At 48.3% G+C, this 19,464-nt stretch overlaps 1 protein-coding gene across 1 annotated transcript; it reads left to right on the plus strand.

Moving 5' to 3' along the window:
- The first annotated feature begins 1,042 nt into the window (after nt 1-1,042).
- Nucleotides 1,043-5,539, plus strand: PPP1R14A (protein phosphatase 1 regulatory inhibitor subunit 14A). Its single transcript, XM_017650828.3, has 4 exons — nt 1,043-1,488; nt 3,625-3,705; nt 4,273-4,305; nt 5,294-5,539. The coding sequence occupies exons 1-4, from the start codon at nt 1,288-1,290 to the stop codon at nt 5,420-5,422; spliced, it is 444 nt and encodes a 147-aa protein (XP_017506317.1). The 5' UTR covers nt 1,043-1,287; the 3' UTR covers nt 5,423-5,539.
- Nucleotides 5,540-19,464: the final 13,925 nt, after the last annotated feature.

Here is a 19,464-nt window from a genome sequence, read left to right on the forward strand (position 1 = left end):
AATAACTAATGATGTTGAGCATCTTTTCATGTGCTAATTGGATTTATATATATATTTTAGAGAAAGGTCTGATCAGAGTCTTTGTCCATTTTTAAATTGGGTTATTTGCCTTATTTTTAGTGAGTTGCATGACTTCTTTTTGTATTTTGTGTACCAGTGCCTGATGAGATATGTGATTTGAAACTTTTTTCTCCCATTATGTGTTTTTTCACTTTCTTGATGATATCCTTTAAAACACAGACGTTTTTCATTTTATTGGTATCCAGTGTATGTGTCATTTTTGCTGCTTATAATTAGAAGAGGGAAGGCTTGCAAAATAAAGGATTTCTGTGGTCACCCTTGCCAAAATAGCCCACCCTCACTCCATGCCTCCTTTTCTGCTTCATATTTCTCAATAGCTCTTATCATAGTCTAACAAGCTGTATAATATACTGTACTTATTATGTTCACTACCTGTCTCCACCGCAAGAATGTCAATTCCATTGTGACTGGGCTTCTCCATTTTGTGCACTGTTCTTTCTCCAGTGTTATGTATGTATGTGTGTGTATGTGTTTTAGAGACATTATATTGAACTTTTGATATATAAATAGCTAGAGAAAGCTGAGAGAGCTGAAGGAAGCAGCACTGTCTACCTTTGCGTCTATCTACAAGTCACTAAGGAACTCACGGGAGGGAGGTTGGGGAGGAGGAGCTTGGTAATGACCCGAAGGACAGAGACTGGATGCGATCAGGCATGGGGAAGTCTGATGGGAGAGTGAGAGGCAGCCCAGATGTCATGATGTCAGGTGTATGCAGATTTGTTAAAGAGAGTGAGTGAATAAACGCATGGATGGATGGATGCATGGATGAGTGAATAAATGAAAGAACGAACAAATGATGTACTGCAAAGTACTATGGCTTGACCTTCCCTTGCGAAGAAAGGTGGCACGGGACCCCTGCACCTTCCCTTGCAACCGCCAGAGGGCGTAGACAGGCCCGGTCCCCGAGAGCCTGTCTCGCGACCCCGCCCCCCTCGGGGATCCAAGGCCCCGGTTCCCCAGCCGTCGGCCCCGGCCTGAGGCTCCCGAACTCTGCGCGTCCCTGGGCCATGCTGCGTTGTGGGCTTTACGCCCTCGCAGCGGCCAGTCCTCGTGCTGCAGGCGGGGAAACTGAGGACTGGGGCGGAGCCGGTCCCCCGGCGAGCCGGAGCCTCCGCCCCCGGCCGGCCCCGCCCCGGCCCGTAAGAGTTGCGCGGAGCACCAGGCGAAGGCGCACAGCGCGTCGCCAGGGCCGGGGCTGGGAGCGTGATGGCAGCTCAACGGCTGGGCAAGAGGGTGCTAAGCAAGCTGCAGTCTCCGTCGCGGGCCCGCGGGCCGGGGGGCAGCCCCGGGGGGCTGCAGAAACGACACGCGCGTGTCACCGTCAAGTATGATCGGCGGGAGCTGCAGCGGAGGCTGGACGTGGAGAAGTGGATCGATGGGCGCTTGGAGGAGCTGTACCGCGGCAGGGTGAGGCGGAGAGGGGCGTGGGGGCGCAGGGAAAGGTCGCGATCTACGGACTTGCGCCGAACACCCAACGCCCCGGGTCTCTGGTTGCATGAGTGTACACGCAGCCTGGTTCATCCTAGAGGATACCCGGCCCGGGGCCAGGCTTTCACTGGACTCACTAGCCCCGCCGTCTACCAGGATGGCACTCTGCTTGTGGACAGAGAGAGGGACACACACTCGGGTCTGCAGAGCTGTGTCCAACCACCTGCGGAGGGCCAGGGGATTAGCATATGGGGGGCGAGGAGGCAAAGTTGGGGAGCTCCAGCAGCCTTATCTGGAGAAAGGGTGGGAGGGAGGGGGATGTCTTAAAGCCAAACATAGACATAGTGACCAGGGAGATACAACCACACAGAGGCCCAGCCAAGGGAGCAACTGCATTGACAGACGTGCACAGTGACAATCTGTAGCCAAGAGACACAATGACAGAAGCAGCAGTCACACACCAACTCAAGGACACAGCTGTGGTCATGTAGCAGATCAGCATATGTTGCAGCCACAGGACCCACAGACACACTAGCACAGGTCACAGCCATATGCAGATACAACACTACAACAACACCCACACAAAAGGACTCCAGTTTCAGCTATTCACAGATACATACTGGCACAAGCTGTTGCGACTCACAGATGGTACAAACTACAGCTGCTACTCTGGGACACCAAATGTTCAAGTGACAACCATCTACTCTCTCCTAAAAGCAAAAACAATAACCACAGGCAAACACAATGACAGATGATACAGCCACTCACAGACATAAAATAACAGAAATGATAGCTACACCCAGACAGAACCATGTAACTATAGTTACATATGGACATTAACAACAGCTGCCCATTCGGCACACAGGGCATAAGCCACAGCCGCATATGTGGACACATAGTCTACAGACAGACCCCTGAGTTTCTGCTTGAAGTCATACTTTGTACAGCACACTTGCACTGCGGAACCCAGCCCCAGGTACCTGAGAGTCACAGCTGTGCAGACACACAGGCTGCACAGATTCTCAGCACAGCATGAAGATGATGGAGGCCATGGCCCTTCATAGTGACATGAGGCCCTTCTCTTCTCAGACACACCTGTGGGCTCCTACGGGTGGACAGACGAGCCCAGTTGCTAGTGGTAGCTGGCATCCTGTGAGGTCTTCCTCAGTCTGTGGGCCCTACAGCTGCTGGGACCCAGCTAAGTAGAGCCATAGGACCTCACCCACAGGACCATAGACCCTTGTACCCAGGCACATGGTGCCACATACCACGGCCCCCTCAGCCAGCCCTAGCCCTTTGGCATTCATGCACAGAGACTCACACAGGCATGTGATGCACTTCCAGATTACTCCATGTCTTTGCTGAACTCTCTTGTCTGCACACAAACCCTGGACAGCCCAGCCCTGAAGTCCACAGAGTCAGCAGGACTTTGGTTTGGGGAGGAAAAATCTGTACCCTCAGGGATCTCTTTCTCAACAGCTGGGTTCTGTCCCCCACAGGGGTGCTGAGCCAGCCTGCCTTTGGCTCTTTGACCCAAGAGGCCATACTGGGGTCCCCCTCTTAGCTCCCCTCTTAGCTACTCAAAGGTGTACTCATGGCTCATCCCACCCACCCATTTTGGGAGCATTGAATGATCATCTCCCTGGATGTGAGGGTGGCTCCTTGGCTGAGGGGGCTCCCCAGAGCCCTACTCGCCCTTCCTGTTCCCTGGGGCAAGGGGCCTGCCCCCAGCAAGCTCTGGCCAGCCCTCCCCCACACCCAGTGCTTAGACTTTTCCTTGAAAGGGCAGAGCCAGCCCCTCTCTTGAATCCCAGAATCTGGCATTCCAAGACTCGACCAGGCGTGTTTCCCACTGTGGGAACTGGGGCCAAGAAGAGAGACCCGTGCCAGCCCCAAGGCTCTGCGGGCCCAGAGGTCCAGGCATCTGAGCTGGTACAGGCCCCTGGGCCTCTGTCAACCCATCTGCCACCCCTCCCCCCAGCACCCAGATGTCCTGCCTTGGCGGAGCTGTCCCTGACTGCCACATTATTGCTCCAGAACCCGCCAGCTGGGCCCTGGGGCTGGCGGTGCTCCTCCAGAGCCGGGACCCTGATTCCTCTCCCTCCCCCGCCTTAGGAGGCAGACATGCCTGATGAGGTCAACATTGATGAATTGTTGGAATTAGAGAGTGAAGAGGAGAGAAGCCGGAAAATCCAGGTAGGTGGAAGGGAAAGCTGCCCCCAGTCCTCCACCTTGCACCTTCCTGAAAGTCATAGTAATAGTCATCATGTTTATTGAACACTTACTATGCACCAGGCACTGTTTCAATTGCTTTATACTTACTAACTCTTTTAATCCTCACAAAACCCTATGAAGGGTTTATTATCTCTGACTCATTATTATTGCTATTTCCTCCATTTTCCAGATGGGCAAAATGAGGCCCTGAGCGATTTAATCACTTACCGGGAGTCACATAACTCAGTAGAAACAGAGCTGGGAGTCAAAGCCAGGCAGTCAGGCTGCCGTGTTCCATGCTCTCCAAGAGGCAGGAAATGCCAAATGACCTCCTGGCCCTCTCTGGCTCAAGAGCTGATCCTGGGGCTGAGTTTCTTGACTCAGCCATGCCCTGGTTGCTCTTTAAGCCCCTGGTGGGAAGTTCACTAGGCTGACTCCCACTGGTCTTGTCTTGGGGCTTTACTGGGAAAAGGAAGGGGCTGGAGGGCACAGATATTAGTAGTTTGCAATTTTCTTCCTTTTTTTTTTTCCGTGGATGGGGGTGTTTAGGGACTCCTGAGATCGTGCACAAACCCCACAGAGGTGAGCTCCTCCTGCATGACGGGCCCTGTTCTGCCTTGCACCCTGCTGGGAGCAGGGGTCTCTTGAGAGGAGGGAAGAGGCTGCCGTGCCAGGTCGCTGGAGGGAACTCCGGGAAGCCCTCTGGGTCTCAGCCCTTGTCTCATCTGCAAGGTCTCCCCTTTGTCTTCCTCACTCCTGTCTCCTCTGGCCCCATCTGCCGCTGCAGCTCCATTATCTCCTCACCAAGACGCTCCCCCATCTGTCTCCTATTTCTGCCTTTCCTCTGCTGTTCTCTGTCCTTCGGGCTCCGGTCTGGGGACTTAATTTCCCTCCATCTCTCTCCCCCGTTGCTGCCTCTGCCACCCCGGGGCTCCCTTCCCACCTCTGGGGCCCCCCATCCTCCTGGCCCTGAAGCTGAGCGGCCAACCCCTCCCACTTCCTTCCCGGCTTTAAAAGGGAAAAATATTCATGTTCTTCTAACCAGCCCTGGGCTGCCTGAGGGACAAACGTCATTGTGTGTCTGTCTGCCCTGGAGCCAGCTCAGACCACTGTCCCTGGGGACCCTGCTGGTGATTTCTGGCCTGAGAAACATCTTGATAGCTCTCTGTGGCTGTGGGTCCCTGTCCCTTTGTCTCTCCCTCCGTCTCTAGCCCGGGACCTCTTTCTCTGTCTCTGTGCTGTGTCTTGGTCTCTGTCTCTCTCCATCTCTCTCTCCCTGTCTCTGTTTCTCTTTCTCTGTCTCTCACCCTGTCTTTCTCTCCCTGGCCCCAAATCTCTCTCTCTGTGTCTCCATTTCACTCTTGTCTCTGTCTCTCTTCCATCTCGGGGTCTTCTCCTGTGTCTCTGTAGCCTCTGCCCCTCCCTAAGTTCATAGCCAGGCCCTCTCCCTGAGAAGAGGTGGGCAAACGAGAGGCCCAGGTCAGAGGGGCCGGGCTGGGCTGACCATGGGGTGCCCCCACCCTCCTGTGTTCACACCCCCACCCACACTCCTACCCCACCCTGTCCTCAGGCCTTTGTCCGGGAGCTGCTGGTGAAGCTGCGAGGCCTCCACAAGCAGCCAGGCCTCCGCCAGCCCAGCCCCTCTGGTGACGGCAGCCTGAGACCCCTCCAGGACCAGGCCCGACCTGCACCGCCCTGACCCTCTGTCACCTCTGTGGCAACTCCTTCAAACGCGACCTCCGCATCCCCAGTGCAGTCCTGGCTTGTTTATAAGCTGTATTTAATGGTTCTGTAACAATAACATTGTGTGCCTGTTTTTCCTCTCCCTGGTTACTGTGGGCTTCCCCAAGCTCCCTTCGCCCTCCCCTAACAGACTCCCCCCTTCCTGCTGTGTCTCCTCGAGTCCCAGCACCCACAGCTGGCCCGGACAGATGGAGAATCACTCCTCTTCCACCAGAGAGCATGAGAACAGGGCCTGCTGACCTTGCACCCTCAGAACTCATATCCTGTCCTCACCTCCCCCTAGCTGTGGCCCAGTCCCAGCCAGCAGAGCCCTGGGGGTACAGTGGCACTCAGGGCTCCTATGGGAATGACTGCCTGTGGTCCTTGGGTCACCAGTAGATGCATAGGACCTAGTGTGCCTGATATCACCACACCACACCATGAATTTCACTGGGCACTTACTGTGTGCTTGGCATGCCACTGGTATTGGTATAGGCCTCAGAGATGAACAGATGGTGGTCCCTGGCATCAAGGTGCTCACACATTAGTGGAGGCAAGGGACGGTGCAGGGATTTAGAACAAAATGTACTAACTGATCTGAGATGCTTGGGAGCCCAGGGAGTGGGAAGAGCTCTTGGGGTGGTAAAGAAATTTAGGAGGGCTTCCTGAAGAAAGTGACATGAAGCAAGGCTTTGAAGGATGCATAGGAGTTTATGTGAAAGGAGTACCTGTATTTGAGGACTCTGCATTTGTAGGTGGAGGGACTGACACTGGGGTTGAGCCAGGGGACATACCAAATACTGGCAGGGCTGTTTACCAAGTAGGGTGGGCAAGTCCCCCAGAGCTAGGTCAGGGAAGCCCCTGCACTGGGGCATGGGGAAGAGTCCCAGGAGAGGAGCTAAGGCATCAGGAGTGGGTAGGGGCTGTTTGCAAAACAGCAGGTGTAGTTGCATGAGTGGTCCCTGTGTGTAGTCAGGAGATGGGGTGTGGCTGTGGCTGCACCAAGGACTGGTGCAGGCGGTGCTACAGTATCTCCTCCCAGGGCAAACCACATCTCCCATGTGGCCTCTACTGACCAAGGTTGGGTGCTGGCTCCCATCCCCAACCTGTGCCACCCAGCAACCCTGCCAGGATCCAGCACCCATCCCAGGGAGTCTGAGCCCCAGGCCGGCAGGAAGAGCAGATGCCCCTGAAGAACAGCATGCAGGGGCACACGGCCTGTCCAGCCCTTTGGGAGCCTTGCTGTCCAGTGTCCCCTCCCCTCCACACAACTGGATAGAGAATGAATGTGTGGAGAACGGAGGTATCCCTCCTGGCACCCCAGCACCTGGGCCTACCTCCCGGGACACCCCACTTGGGCTTAGGAACTCTGAACTTCCTTTTCCTAGAACCTGTTCTTAGTCCATCTTTGTGGAGGCAGTATGTGCCCAAAATTCAGTTTCCAAAGTCCTGGGTGTGTCATGTGTTGGGCCTCTCAGTTTCCTCACCTAGAAAGTGGGGACTTAACAAATGAGGAAACCAAGGCCCAGATTAGTGTTATCACTTTGCCCAGTCACATGGCTGGGAAGTGGCGTTGGGCTTCAATCCCAGGCATTATGAATCCAGGGCCCAACTACGTCTACACTACTGTGCCTTTATAAACCGCTGTGATGATTGCTATTCTTCGGTGGCAGGAAGAGGCTAATTCATACCAAGGTGTTTGTGACTGCTCACAGCCCTCTGAGACATCTCAAGGGTGGTACAACTTGGCTGCGAACAAGGCTATGAGAAAAGGACTGGGAGGCAGCATCCCATAGTGGGTGAGAGCATGGGCCCTGATTCAAATGCCATCTGTCCTACTTCCTAGCTGTGTGATCCTGAGCAAATCGCCTAGCCTTTCTGTGCTTCAGTTTCCTTATCTGTAAACTGAAGGTGATTATAATAGTAGCTACCTCCTGGGTGAGCACAGGTGAAGGACGAGGAGGGTGATGAAGGCAGGGGTGACAGGTAATGGGACCGGAGTGTGTAGGGAAGGACTTTGGCTTTTGTTCTGAGGCCAAGGGAGGCCTGTGGAGGATTGTGATATGAAAGATCTCCAACACAGGTTGTTACGTGATAGAAAAGAAGGATTAGGATGGTAATCATAACGTTTGCTTTCCGTAATGGTTGCCCCCTTCCCATCCGCGCTCCCGCCAGGCTTTTCCCCTCCAGGACCCACAAACACGCTTCCAATCTGCCCAGAGCACTCTAACCCGAGGGTCCATCATCCTCGTCTCAATGTAATCTTGGGTGTCTTTGAGCCCCTTATCTAAGGAGCCACCTGCATTCACTACCCGTCATCCTTGTTTTCTCCATAGCATTATTACACCCCGAAATTATCTGTAGGTTTATTTTATTATCTGCCCACATTCCCCCACCTCCAGAACATAGGCTCCTTGCCTGCCTTGAGCGGGGCTGTATCCCTAATGTTTAGAAACGCGCCTGGCACACAGTAGATGCTTGACCAATAACAGTGCCCCCTGGTGGGCCACATCCTCTCCAGGCACAGTAAGCTTCCTCCTGTAGAACTGAGGCCTGAGCGCCCCCTTGTGGCTGTGTAAGTTGGTTTTAAACTCCATCCCAGCGATCAGTTTCTCTCTAGGGGTGGCCCGCTGGCTTCAACGAAAGGAAAGGCCCCAGAGGCAGCTGCTACAGAGCGCTCACCCATCTTTTACCTTTGCTCAACACCAGCAGCGTTCCTAATTAGAATGACAAGTATTAGAAATGGACTTGCATCGATGATATGATTGGTATTCACTATTGGCTAAAATGTTTTAGAAATACTTCTTGCCCTCAGAATAAAGGACAGGAAAGCTCTAAGCATAGGGGTTATTATGAGTGATGTAAGATCAACCTATAAAAATCAAAATAATTTAGTCAACACCATAATAACCAATTAAAACATAATGTAAAAATTGTGTGGTTCTCAAAAGTAACAAAAGCTATAGTTTATCTAACAACAATCGAATATGCATTAGGCCTTGATGGAAAACATATAAAAATGTCAATAAAGGATATAGAAGATAATTTGAAAAAAAAAAAAGAAACCATCCATGCCCTTGGATAGGATATCTTAATATTATCCACATGTCAGTTCTCCAAATTAGCCAATAAATTCAATCAAAACTACAGATGACTTTTTTGAGATACTTGATAAACCTATTCTAACGTTTGTATGGAGGACTGAAGGTGTGCAAATTGCTAAGTCAACATTAATTGCCTCAAAAGTCACTGTTATGCCCTGTCCTCTTGACCTCCTCTAACCCTAATTACTTCCCAAAACCCTTTCTCCAAATACTTTCACATTGGGGGTTAGGATTTCAACATATGAATTGGGGGGAGGGTGGGGAGACACAAACGGACAGCACATAACAGTGACTTCTGAGGCTAGGTCATAAAAGGCTTGGCTCCCTTGCCATGCTTGTTCTTGGAATCCAGCCACCATGTTGTGAGGAAGCCCAAGGTGAATGGAGAGCCTTTGTGTTCTAGCCCACAGCCAGCATCAAATGCCAACATGTGAGAAAGAAAGCCCGGAGTGGGGTGACTCCAGTCTAGATACCATCTGGCTGCAATGGTATGAGAGACCCCCAGAGAGGACTGCTCAGCTGAGCCCAGCCACTCCCAGAACTATGTACTAAGCGATCAGTGCTTTATTCCACTAAGTTTCGTGTCATTTGTTTGCAGGCTGTGGTAACAGGAACAGTGACTTAGGGGTGAGGAGGGACATCTAAAGCAAGGCTAAAAGTAAAGTAAAAACTGTAAGGTGAAAAAAATTGTATGAATTTGATCATGTCACAATTAAGGGTTTCTGTTCAAGGAAAGACATCATAGACATCAGTGAACAGAAGGAGAGAAGATATTTGCAACCTGTGAAACTGTTGCAGTAATGAGTGAATATAACTCAGAAATACAAGGAACTCCTATAAATCAGCATCAAAAGACTACAACCCTGGTAGAAAAATATACAAGGGACATGAACAGACAAGTGAGAGAACAGGGAACCCAAACTGCTAACCAGGAAATTCATGGCAGGAAATGCTCAAAATCAGCAGTAATCTGAAAGATGCAAATTAAGACAACCATGTGGTATCATTTAACACCTCTTGATTGGACAAAAATTACAAAGCTGGATAATACCAAGTGTTGACAGGAGCTGCAGTGACAGACCAGTAAGCACATGCATAGTATATAGTAATACATGGCAAGTGAACTGGATAAACCCCCAGCTAGGCATAGGGAATAGATCATAGGCCAGGCTTCTGCAGAGTGAGTGACCCATTCATTCATTCACAGATTCTCTGGGGTGCCTATTATGTATTTGACACTGTTCTAGGCATCGGGTTGTATCAGCAGCTTACATTCTAGCAGGTCAAGACAGATAATAAACAATATCATAAATATATATTATGTTAGGTGATAAGAATTAAGGAAAAAATAAACAAGAAAAAATAAAAAATTAAATAGTAAAGAGATTGGAAATGCAGTTTTCAGTGGAGTAGTGTAGACAGAAAGATGGCCCCCAAAATGCCCATGTCCTAATCCCCAAAACCTGGGAATCTGTTCCTTTACATGGCAAAAGGACTTTGCAGATGTGATGACAATAAGGATCTTGAAATGGAAGGATGATTCCGGATTCTCCAGGTGGGCCCAATGTAATCACAAGGATGTTTTAAAGAGGAAGGCAAGAGGGTCAGAGCCAGAGAGAGGAGGAGGGAGGATGGAAGCAGAGGTGAATGACGTGCTTCACAGGTGGAGGAAGGAGCCATGCTCCAAGGTGAATTCCAGAAGCTGGAAAAGGCAGGGAAGCAGATTTCCCTCCACAGCGCTGCTGATGTCTTAGCCCCGTAGGACCCATTTCAGACTTCTGACCTCTAGAACTGCAAGAGGATCTGTGTTGTTTTAAGCCACTGTGTTTGAGGTAATATGTTACAGCAGCCATAGGAAACTAACACAGGTGGTCAGAGAGATGTCACTAGGACATTTGAGCAAACAGCCTGAGAAGGGGAGGGGGATGCTGGGGGAAGTCTGTTTGGGGCCGAAGGAACAGCGGGTACCCTGGCTCCCAGGCAGGGGTCTGCTGCTTGTTGGACTATCATTGAGGAGGCCTAGGTGGTGGGGACAGAGTGATGGGGAGAGTGACAGAACCAAGACCAGAGAAGTGATGGGGTCAGATTGTGTGGGGCTTCATGGGAGAACGCAGAGGACTTTGTCCTTTTACCCTGAGTGAGACGGTGCAACAGCCATTTGATTATGCTCCTGATGCTGTGGGTCAGGAATTCAGATAGATGGCAGGGATGACTTGTCTCTGCTCCACGATGTCCAGTGCCTCAGCTGGGTATATCTGTGTGGCTGGGGGTGGCTCAAAGAGCTGGATCTGAGATCATCTGCAAGCTTCTTCATCATAGGTCTGATTTCTGTATTAGCGTGAAGCAAAGGCCATGTGGTCCCTCCATATGGCTTGGGCTTCCTCACAGCATGGCAGCTGTGTGTGAACCTGTTCTAACACGTCAAGGCAGGAGCTGCAACTCTCTTTTTTTCCCAGCCTTCTTAGTGATGCCACATCACTTCCATCCCATTCAACTGGTTACCACTAAGTCCTTAAGGCCAGTCCAGATTCAAAGGGAGAGGAATTAGACTCCATATTTCAATCGGGCAGTGGCAAAATCACATTGCAGAGGGCTTGGGGGAGTGACATCAGCAAAAGTGGTGGAGCAGAGAAAGCCAAAAGCCCATTCTTCCACAAAAATAGTGAATAAAATGGCAGAACTCTCAGAATCAACTTTATCAGAACTGTGGAAACAAACCAAAAGTTTATAGCAGCCAGGTGAATGTTTATTCAAGAGTGTTTATTCAAAATATCTGAGTCTCCATCAAAGAGCTATGTGCATTTTAACTTACCCTGGCCCCATCCTCCGCTCCCCAGGTCAGTGTTGACCCTGGTAACCACAGCCTGCATTCCTGGTGCTGGAGGGAGCAGAATGGATTTATTCTCAAGGAACTGTGGTGGTTTGTTTTGACCTGTCTGGGGGGTCCCTGAGGAACCTGCTCAAAACTTGTCTTTCATCTAACTTGAAACATCCTGATTCATCCATGTTGTCCCATGTATCAGTACTTCATTCGTTTTTATGGCTGGATAATATTCCCTTTAACTGCCTTTGTTTTGAAAGATATTTTCCCTGGCTCTAGAATGGGCCATGTCTTTGACTTTCAGCTTCCTTCTCTTAGACCTGTTTCATCTTGTAGCAAGGAATGCATTCTCCTGTGGCTGGAAATGATCATGCTCCCAACACGTGAGCAGGGATTCATTCACTGCTGTAGCCCTAGGGCCCAGCATTAGGCACATAGTTGGTACACATTCACTGAATCAATGAATGAATGGATAAATGTGAGGTGCAGAGGCTCGGAGAGATTTAAATTGTGTCCACTGGGATTCTTTGGTTGCAAGCAACAGACCTCATGGTGGAATTAAGGACTTCTTTACTTAGGTACACTGTGAAAAATATCAGGGAAGGACCCTCATTGGCCCAGCCTGGGTCCTGTCCTGTCTCTGAACCAATCACTGAGACCAAGGGGTGGAGTCACATACAAAATGGCAGCTTCCAGTTGGATCACATGGTTGGAGCAGTGGTGGAGAAGCAGCAATTCATCTGAAGTCAGGGGGTGCTATTTGGGCTGCTGAGTGTCCCATGAGACATTGAGAGTAACCTTTCCCACTGGGGAAGTTGGGGGTAGTTCTTGCTCCTGGTTGGCTCATTGCCAGGCAACCTGAGCTTCTAGATCATTCACCAGATGATCCTGTTTGCTTTTCTATACAATCCACCCCACAATCATGGAAGATCATGAAACATAAGCCTGCCACTCCACTGCCACTAGCTCTGGAGTGATTCCCCACATCCTGATCATAGCTCTGTAAATAGCCTCTTTATTAGAAGTTATCTTCCTCAATCTATTCTAATCTGACTGGCCCTGAGCTTCCTTTTGGGGCCATGGTTGGTACAGCCAATTCTATGTGAAGCCATTGGTATGCTTAGATGTACCCCTGGTGGGCAAGGGGTACAGATCTTCAAGCATCAGTGGCTTCTATGTGTCTCCACTGAATTCCTCACTGGTCACCCCCATCCTGTATGGCGGTTCTGTTACCATGGAGGGCTGGAGCAAGGTCCCAGAAGGCCATAGTGTGTATCACGGCCAGCAACTCAATCTGCTTTCTCATTCTAGCTGCTTTCTTCAAAATGTGGCCCATTCTTGACCATGTACACATTTGGCATGCAAACTGAACTTATAGCTAATTGTTATATTTATTTCCATGGGAGAGTATGAAAATAAATATAAGATTATATCTTTAACATTCAGTCCCAGGGGGGTGGCTGGAGGGGGGGGGTGCTCTGGTCTGACCAGACAGGTAGCCCATAAGAAATACCCTGCTACTAACAATGGAATTTACTTGTCTTGCCCCATAAGAAGGCTACTAAAGGATAGGAATTTCAGCTCTGAGATTCCACTGTTTCTTCTCGTGAGGTAATCTTTTCCCACTGGGGGCCAGTAGCAGGCTAATAATTGTTTCTCAAAAGGGGTATACCAGTGTTGGCCCAAGTCCCTGGGTCCAAAACCTTAAGGGCTGGTTCCTGTGGCTCTCTTGGGAAGCTGTACTTGGGTGGAGGAGCTCCCGGGATTCTGGGGAGCTTGCTGAACAATCTTGCTTGTGTACCTCACTCCACGGTATCTTTTGTTTATATGTGTTTTTACAAAATGTGTATTAAGGTACTGTGTGCATATACTTCTAACCTATGTGATTGGAATTATGTTATGGATATTACTCTATTTCTTACTTTTGTGCCTCAGCACCCATATCACTGTATTTTAAAGATCTGTCCACGTTGCTCTGTGCGTTTCTCATCGCATCTTCTCAGTGCTGTACAGGACTCCCTGATGCACGTCCCCAGTTTCCCTACCCACTCCCCCAGGGGGGATCCAAGGACAGCCAGTCTGCCTCCAGCTGAAATCTCCACAGTAATGCTCAGCGGACAGCATCAGGCACCTCCCCTAACAGGCCCATGTAAGAATTTCTAGGGGATGCCCCTTAGGGGCATAATTTCTGTGTCACAGGCTATGTGATGTTTAATTAGCTTGTAGGGAGGGAAGGACATATTGCCCTGCACAATGGCCCCCCAGGCCATGCTCCTATCCACAGTGTGTGAGGGTTCCTGACTTCCTACCACCACTTCGCATTATCCAGCTTCCTAATTTTTGTCAGTCTACTAGGTGAAAAGTGATATCTCATTGTTCTTTCCCCATATTTTATTATGAAAAACTTTAAGCATCCAGAAAAGTTGAAAGGAATTTTACAGCAAACACCCATATATCACTGTTGTTTTAACTTCCATTTTTCTAAGTACTAATGATTCTGATCATATTTTCTTATGCTTGTTCCTTACTCTTTTGGGTCTCCTGACATTTAAGTGTTCATATCCTTTGCTCACGCTTTTTTTGTTGGGGTAGGGGTGGCTGTCTGGGTGATGTGTAAGGGTTCTTTGAATATCCTTGATATTGATCATTTGTCAGTTTCAGGCATGGTACCTTCTTTCATTCACTTGTCTATTCGTTTTGTTCATAGTTCCTTCACTGAACAGAATCCTTAAGTTTATTTATTTATTTAGGAAAATTTCGAGCACACACAAAGTAATGAGGATAGCACAATGTCCCCCCATCCCCATTTAACCACCCTCCAGCTTCAAGAATTACCAATGCACGGTCATTCTTATTTCAACTTTCCATCTTCACACTTTTACTTTTTAGCTGGAATGCTTTCGTTTCCAATATTTTACTATGAAAAATTTCAAAAATGTAGAAAAGTTGAAATGATTATTCAGCAGCCACCCATATACTCACCAGCTGGACTCTCCCAGTAGTTTTTTATTCTACTTGCTTTACAACTATTTCTCTATCCACCCCCCCATCCCTCCCTATCATATTTTCTTAACGCATTTCAAAGTAAGTTCCACACCCTTCCTTGAAACAGTTCGGTAAGCATATTAGGAGTTAAGTTGTGTCCCCCAAAAAGATACATTGAAGTGCTGACCCCCAGTGCTTCCCAGCGTGACCTTATTTGGAAATACAGTTGTTGCTGGTGTAAATAGGTAAGAGGAGGTCATACTGGAGTCGAGCGGGCCCCTAATCTAAAGTGACTGGTGTCTTTGTAAGAAGTTGAACATGTGAAGACGCAGAGACACAGGAAGAAGCCATGTGAAGACAGAGGCAGAGAGTATAGAATGCAGCCAAGCCAAGAAAACCTGGACTATGTTCTATACTTTTTTTTCCATTGAAGGCCATAGACCCCAAGAATTCTGGACTCCTTGGAAGGCCCAGGACCCAGGTTAAAAACCCCTGTAGAAGCTGAAAGAGGCAGGAAGGATCATGCCCTTGGCGGCGGCCCGGGCTGGGAGCGCGGCCCTACTGACACTTTGATTTCAGACCTCGGGCTTCTAGCACTGTGACTGAATATACTTCTGTTTTAAGCCACCCAGTTTGTGATACTTTGTTATGGCTGCCCAAGGAACCTGATACACATGTCATTCCCTAGAGCTCAAGATTTGTTTGCTTTTGTTTAAGGTAAAATTTGTACACAAAGAAATGCAAAATCTTAAGTATACTGTTAGATGACACATGCTTATACCTGTTTAATCTCAATACCTATCAAGAAATAGAATATCGCTATCATCCCAGCAAATCCCCTCAGGCCTCATTAGTTGTGGACTTCAAAACAAACTATAGTTTTCAGCCACACACACAAAAACCAATCCTAGCTATCATGAAATTTCAACCATAAATATTTAATTATCTACTTCAAACAAGTAATGGCTTTACAAAAACCATAACCACAGTACCATTATCACACTTAAAAAAATTAACGGTATTTCTTTAATATCTTATGGTACGTACTCTGTGGACAAATGTCCCAATTGTCTCAGAAATGTCTGTTCAAGTTGGTTTGTTCAAATCAAGATCTCTACAAGATCCACATGTTGTGTTTTTAATCGACAGGGGTTTTTAACTGGGTCCCAGGGCCACCGAGGCGTCCAGAATTCTTGGGGTCTATGGCCTCCAATGGGAAAAGATTACATCTTGATTTTCACTAACCTCTAACTGACATTTGATATTTCTGTCGATTATGAATGTTAGCACCAAATTACAATACTACTGGCACAAAACCAGTGACTTCATCACCAAAATAAATTATAGATGTTTTATAGCACCTTACAGTTGTTGCAGATGTCTTGAAATATTGGCTTTATACATCATTACTTAGAAATTACAGTAGTTATTGGATCTTATCCCATAGTGTATTAATTTAAAAGTACATAGATTGCAATATCACAACATTTTTCTTACTGTTTATCAATACAACAGGTTTCCTTGATTCTGAAAAGGAGCCCAAGGGCTTTGCTAGATACCCAGGCACACATGGCCCCTGGCACACAAAAGGTTAACAACACTTGCTAACAGCTTCTCTCCCTCTTTGTCTTTTAAGGCCGATTATTTGTTGTAAAACCCAGGTCACATGACCTCATTTTTGCCTACCCCAGAGGTTTTCTTCTTTATTTTCTTCTAGAAGTTTTACAGTTTTAGATTTTACATTCAGGTTGACAAACCATTTTGAGTTGATCTTTATGTTTGATTTGAGAAAGGGTACATGTTTTTTTCCCCCTTTCTATCTTGATATCCATTTGATCCAGCCCTGTTCGTAAAAAAATTTATTTTTCCAAATTCCAGATTTGACCAAAGAAATTTGTTTTTACTTGATTATTCTTTTTTTGAAGTATTAAAATATTTTACAGTTTTTTTTCCTCCTGCTCCTAAGTGGCAAGAACAGTCGCATTTTCTTCTATTAACTTTATAGATTTACTTTCACACGTAGGTCAGCAGATTCACAGGGATCCAGCACCCAGAGCTGCCCATCAATCCAGTAGAACCTGTCTGCCTTTTCCTAACTTCTTAGGAAAGTTAGTTAGGGCAGGGTGGGTGCTGGCCTCAGAGGCTATTGATCTGGGCATTGCAGCTGGTTGCTTACATTTCCACCTAGTTTACTGATACTGCTCACTTTCGACATAATCCTAACACCTTACATGCTCCTTCAACCACCGCAGCCTCTCCATGCCTGACCACCTCTCTTCCTGTGATCTTGTCCTCTGCCCAACCCTGCTCCTCCCTCAACCTTGTCATCCCCAGTAACCACCTCCCTGCCTTCTCAGTTCCATGCTTCTTACTATCCATCCCTCTCTGCCTCTCTCCAGCTCCTTCCCCCCAGCACCTAACCCCATGGGGACCTAGGTGCTCTCCACTCCCTTCCCTTTCCACTGTCCTCACCCCTGCCAGCCTGTGGGTGTTCATCAAAGGGTTCCCTGGCATCCACCCTCAACTCCCTCTCTTACTTATTTATTTTTTTTTGAGAGGGCATCTCTCATATTTATTGATCAAATGGTTGTTAACAACAATAAAATTCTGTATAGGGGACTCAATGCACAATCATTAATCAACCCCAAGCCTAATTCTCAACAGTCTCCAATCTTCTGAAGCATAACGAACAAGTTCTTACATGGTGAATAAGTTCTTACATGGTGAACAGTGCAAGGGCAGTCATATCACAAACTTTCGGTTTTGATCATGCATCATGAACTATAAACAATCAAGTCAGATATGATTATTCGTTTGATTTTTATACTTGATTTATATGTGAATCCCACATTTCTCCCTTATTATTATTATTATTATTTTTTAAATAAAATGCTGAAGTGGTAGGTAGATGCAAGATAAAGGTAGAAAACATAATTTAGTGCTGTAAGAGGGCAAATGTAGATGATCAGGTCTGTGCCTATAGACTAAGTATTAATCCGAGCTAGACAAGGGCAACAAAACATCCACGGATGCAGAAGATTTCTCTCAAAACGGGGGGTGGGGGTGAGGTTCTAAGCCTCACCTCTGTTGATCTCCAATTTCTTACCTGATGGCCCCCCTGCGACTGTGCCTGTCTTAGGTTGTTCCTCCCTTGTCCCTCTCTTATTTATTATTCTCACTTGGGAAAACCCCAACCTAGTTAAGTTGACCTTGCCCTCTACTCCATGCCTGTGAGCAAGCTCTGAGGAAATACAAGTTCCAGCGTTAAGCTCCCTCCCCACCCCTCAAGGCCAGGGCCCATCTCCCTCAGTGCTGTCCTGTCCCCTTGTCTGGTCGGGCTCCCACGCCCCCACTGACTGCTCCAGTCTCCTCTCTCCTTTCTCCTAGCCTCACTCTCACTTTATTTTGCTCAAGCATAAAAGAGACCGTCCTTGTCTTCAATCTCCCACCTCCTGACTTTAGCTCTACATGCATCACCTCCTCCTGTTACAGGGGATCAGCTGTCCCTAAGCCTGACTCTCCACCTAAGGACTTTCCCCCTTTTCTCATGTCTCAGTCTTTGTTCAGAAACCCTGAATCCCTAGGACCGAAGCGAGGGAGTGGGTATGGAAGGCATTTTCACTGAGGGCCAGAGCAGATTCCGGCACAGGAAGTCAGCAAATGCCCTCAGAATAGAACAGGCTTGAGGTTAGCTTCTGAGTCAGATTTGGGCTCAAATCCTCACTCTCCTGTCCTGATGGGGAGGAAGGCCCTTGGTGAGGGTATTGTCCCTCAGCCTAAGTCACCTCCTTTGATGCTGAACTGATAAGCCCTGCTTCCTAAGGGTGGTCTGTACAGTGCAGTGATGCAAAACCTGCAAGAAGCTCAGCATAGGCCCTGACACACAGGAAGAGCCCAATCAGTGAGAACTTGGGTATTGGTGTTATTGCTGTTAATCGTTCTTGTTGTTGCCCTGCTTCTGTGTGATCCCCCAGCCTTACCTCCTCTGTATCTCCATCTGGGCAGGAGACTTCTGAAGGTCATGACTCAATATCCAAGGGCAACTTAGGGGAGAGCTGTATCCTCTGAAGATTAGTGGGGTAGGGTGGGGGTTGGCAATAGTGTCTCTCTCAGAGGCCCAGCTGGGGTCTCAGGGTTCTGCGACAGAGAGGGTCCTAGCAATTCCACAGGAGGGGAGGGGCTCAGGCCCTGGTGACCAGGTGCTGGGTGGGGACGGGGGCTCAGGGTGGGTGAGCCCATATCTCCTCTCACGGTCCCACCATCAACAGGGTGACCCTGGGTGTGAATATTCAGGAACGGCCTTGTGTTGACAAGGACTGGAGCCACAGTACCCTCTAGTGGACAAATCTTTGGGACCCAGTGTTAGGAGAAGGACCAAACGTTGGGACTATATAGAAACAAGTAATCCTGACTGTTAACCTCTGCCATCTCTTTGACTTTTAGCTCCAGACCCTCTGCTGGAAGGTTTTCTGAATATAGCCCTTAACCTCCACCCCTTAAGGTTGTCTAGGTGTCTGTGTATGGGAGTGCACAGCCTGGAGCCCACTTTACTCTCTCCGTGCTTGGTTGCATGCCTGCCTCAAGAGCTAGACAGTTGGAAGAGACACGGAGCATGATGACTAATTGATCTGTTTATTTATTCAATAATCATTGAGCATCTACTACTTTTCAGGCCCTGTTCTAGGCACCCGGGAGGCAGCAATCATCGCTGCCCTCACAGAGCTGATACTCTAACTGGTGGAGTAAGACAATAAATCAGATAACTAAATAGGTCTATAACATGATGACAAACTATGATAAGTGTTGGAAGAAGGGAGAATGTGAGAGGACAGAAATTATGGGGGATGCTATTTAACTGAGGTTGTCTCAAAGGAGGTAACATTTACTCAGAAACCTGAATGAAGTGAGGGATGGAGCTACACAGGTTTCAGGAGAAAGAGCATTGTAGTGAACAGCATGTACGAAGGTCCTGAGGCTGAAGAAGGACTGGAATGTTCCAGGAACAGGGAGGAGGCCCGTGTGACTGGAACAAAGTTAGGGAAGAAAGGAGGGAGAAGAGGTCATAAATGTGATGTGCTTGGGGAGGGAATGAGTTGGGCCCTGAAGGTA

Source organism: Manis javanica, chromosome 17 (genome assembly GCF_040802235.1).
Source record: "Manis javanica isolate MJ-LG chromosome 17, MJ_LKY, whole genome shotgun sequence".
Lineage (NCBI taxonomy): Eukaryota > Metazoa > Chordata > Mammalia > Pholidota > Manidae > Manis > Manis javanica.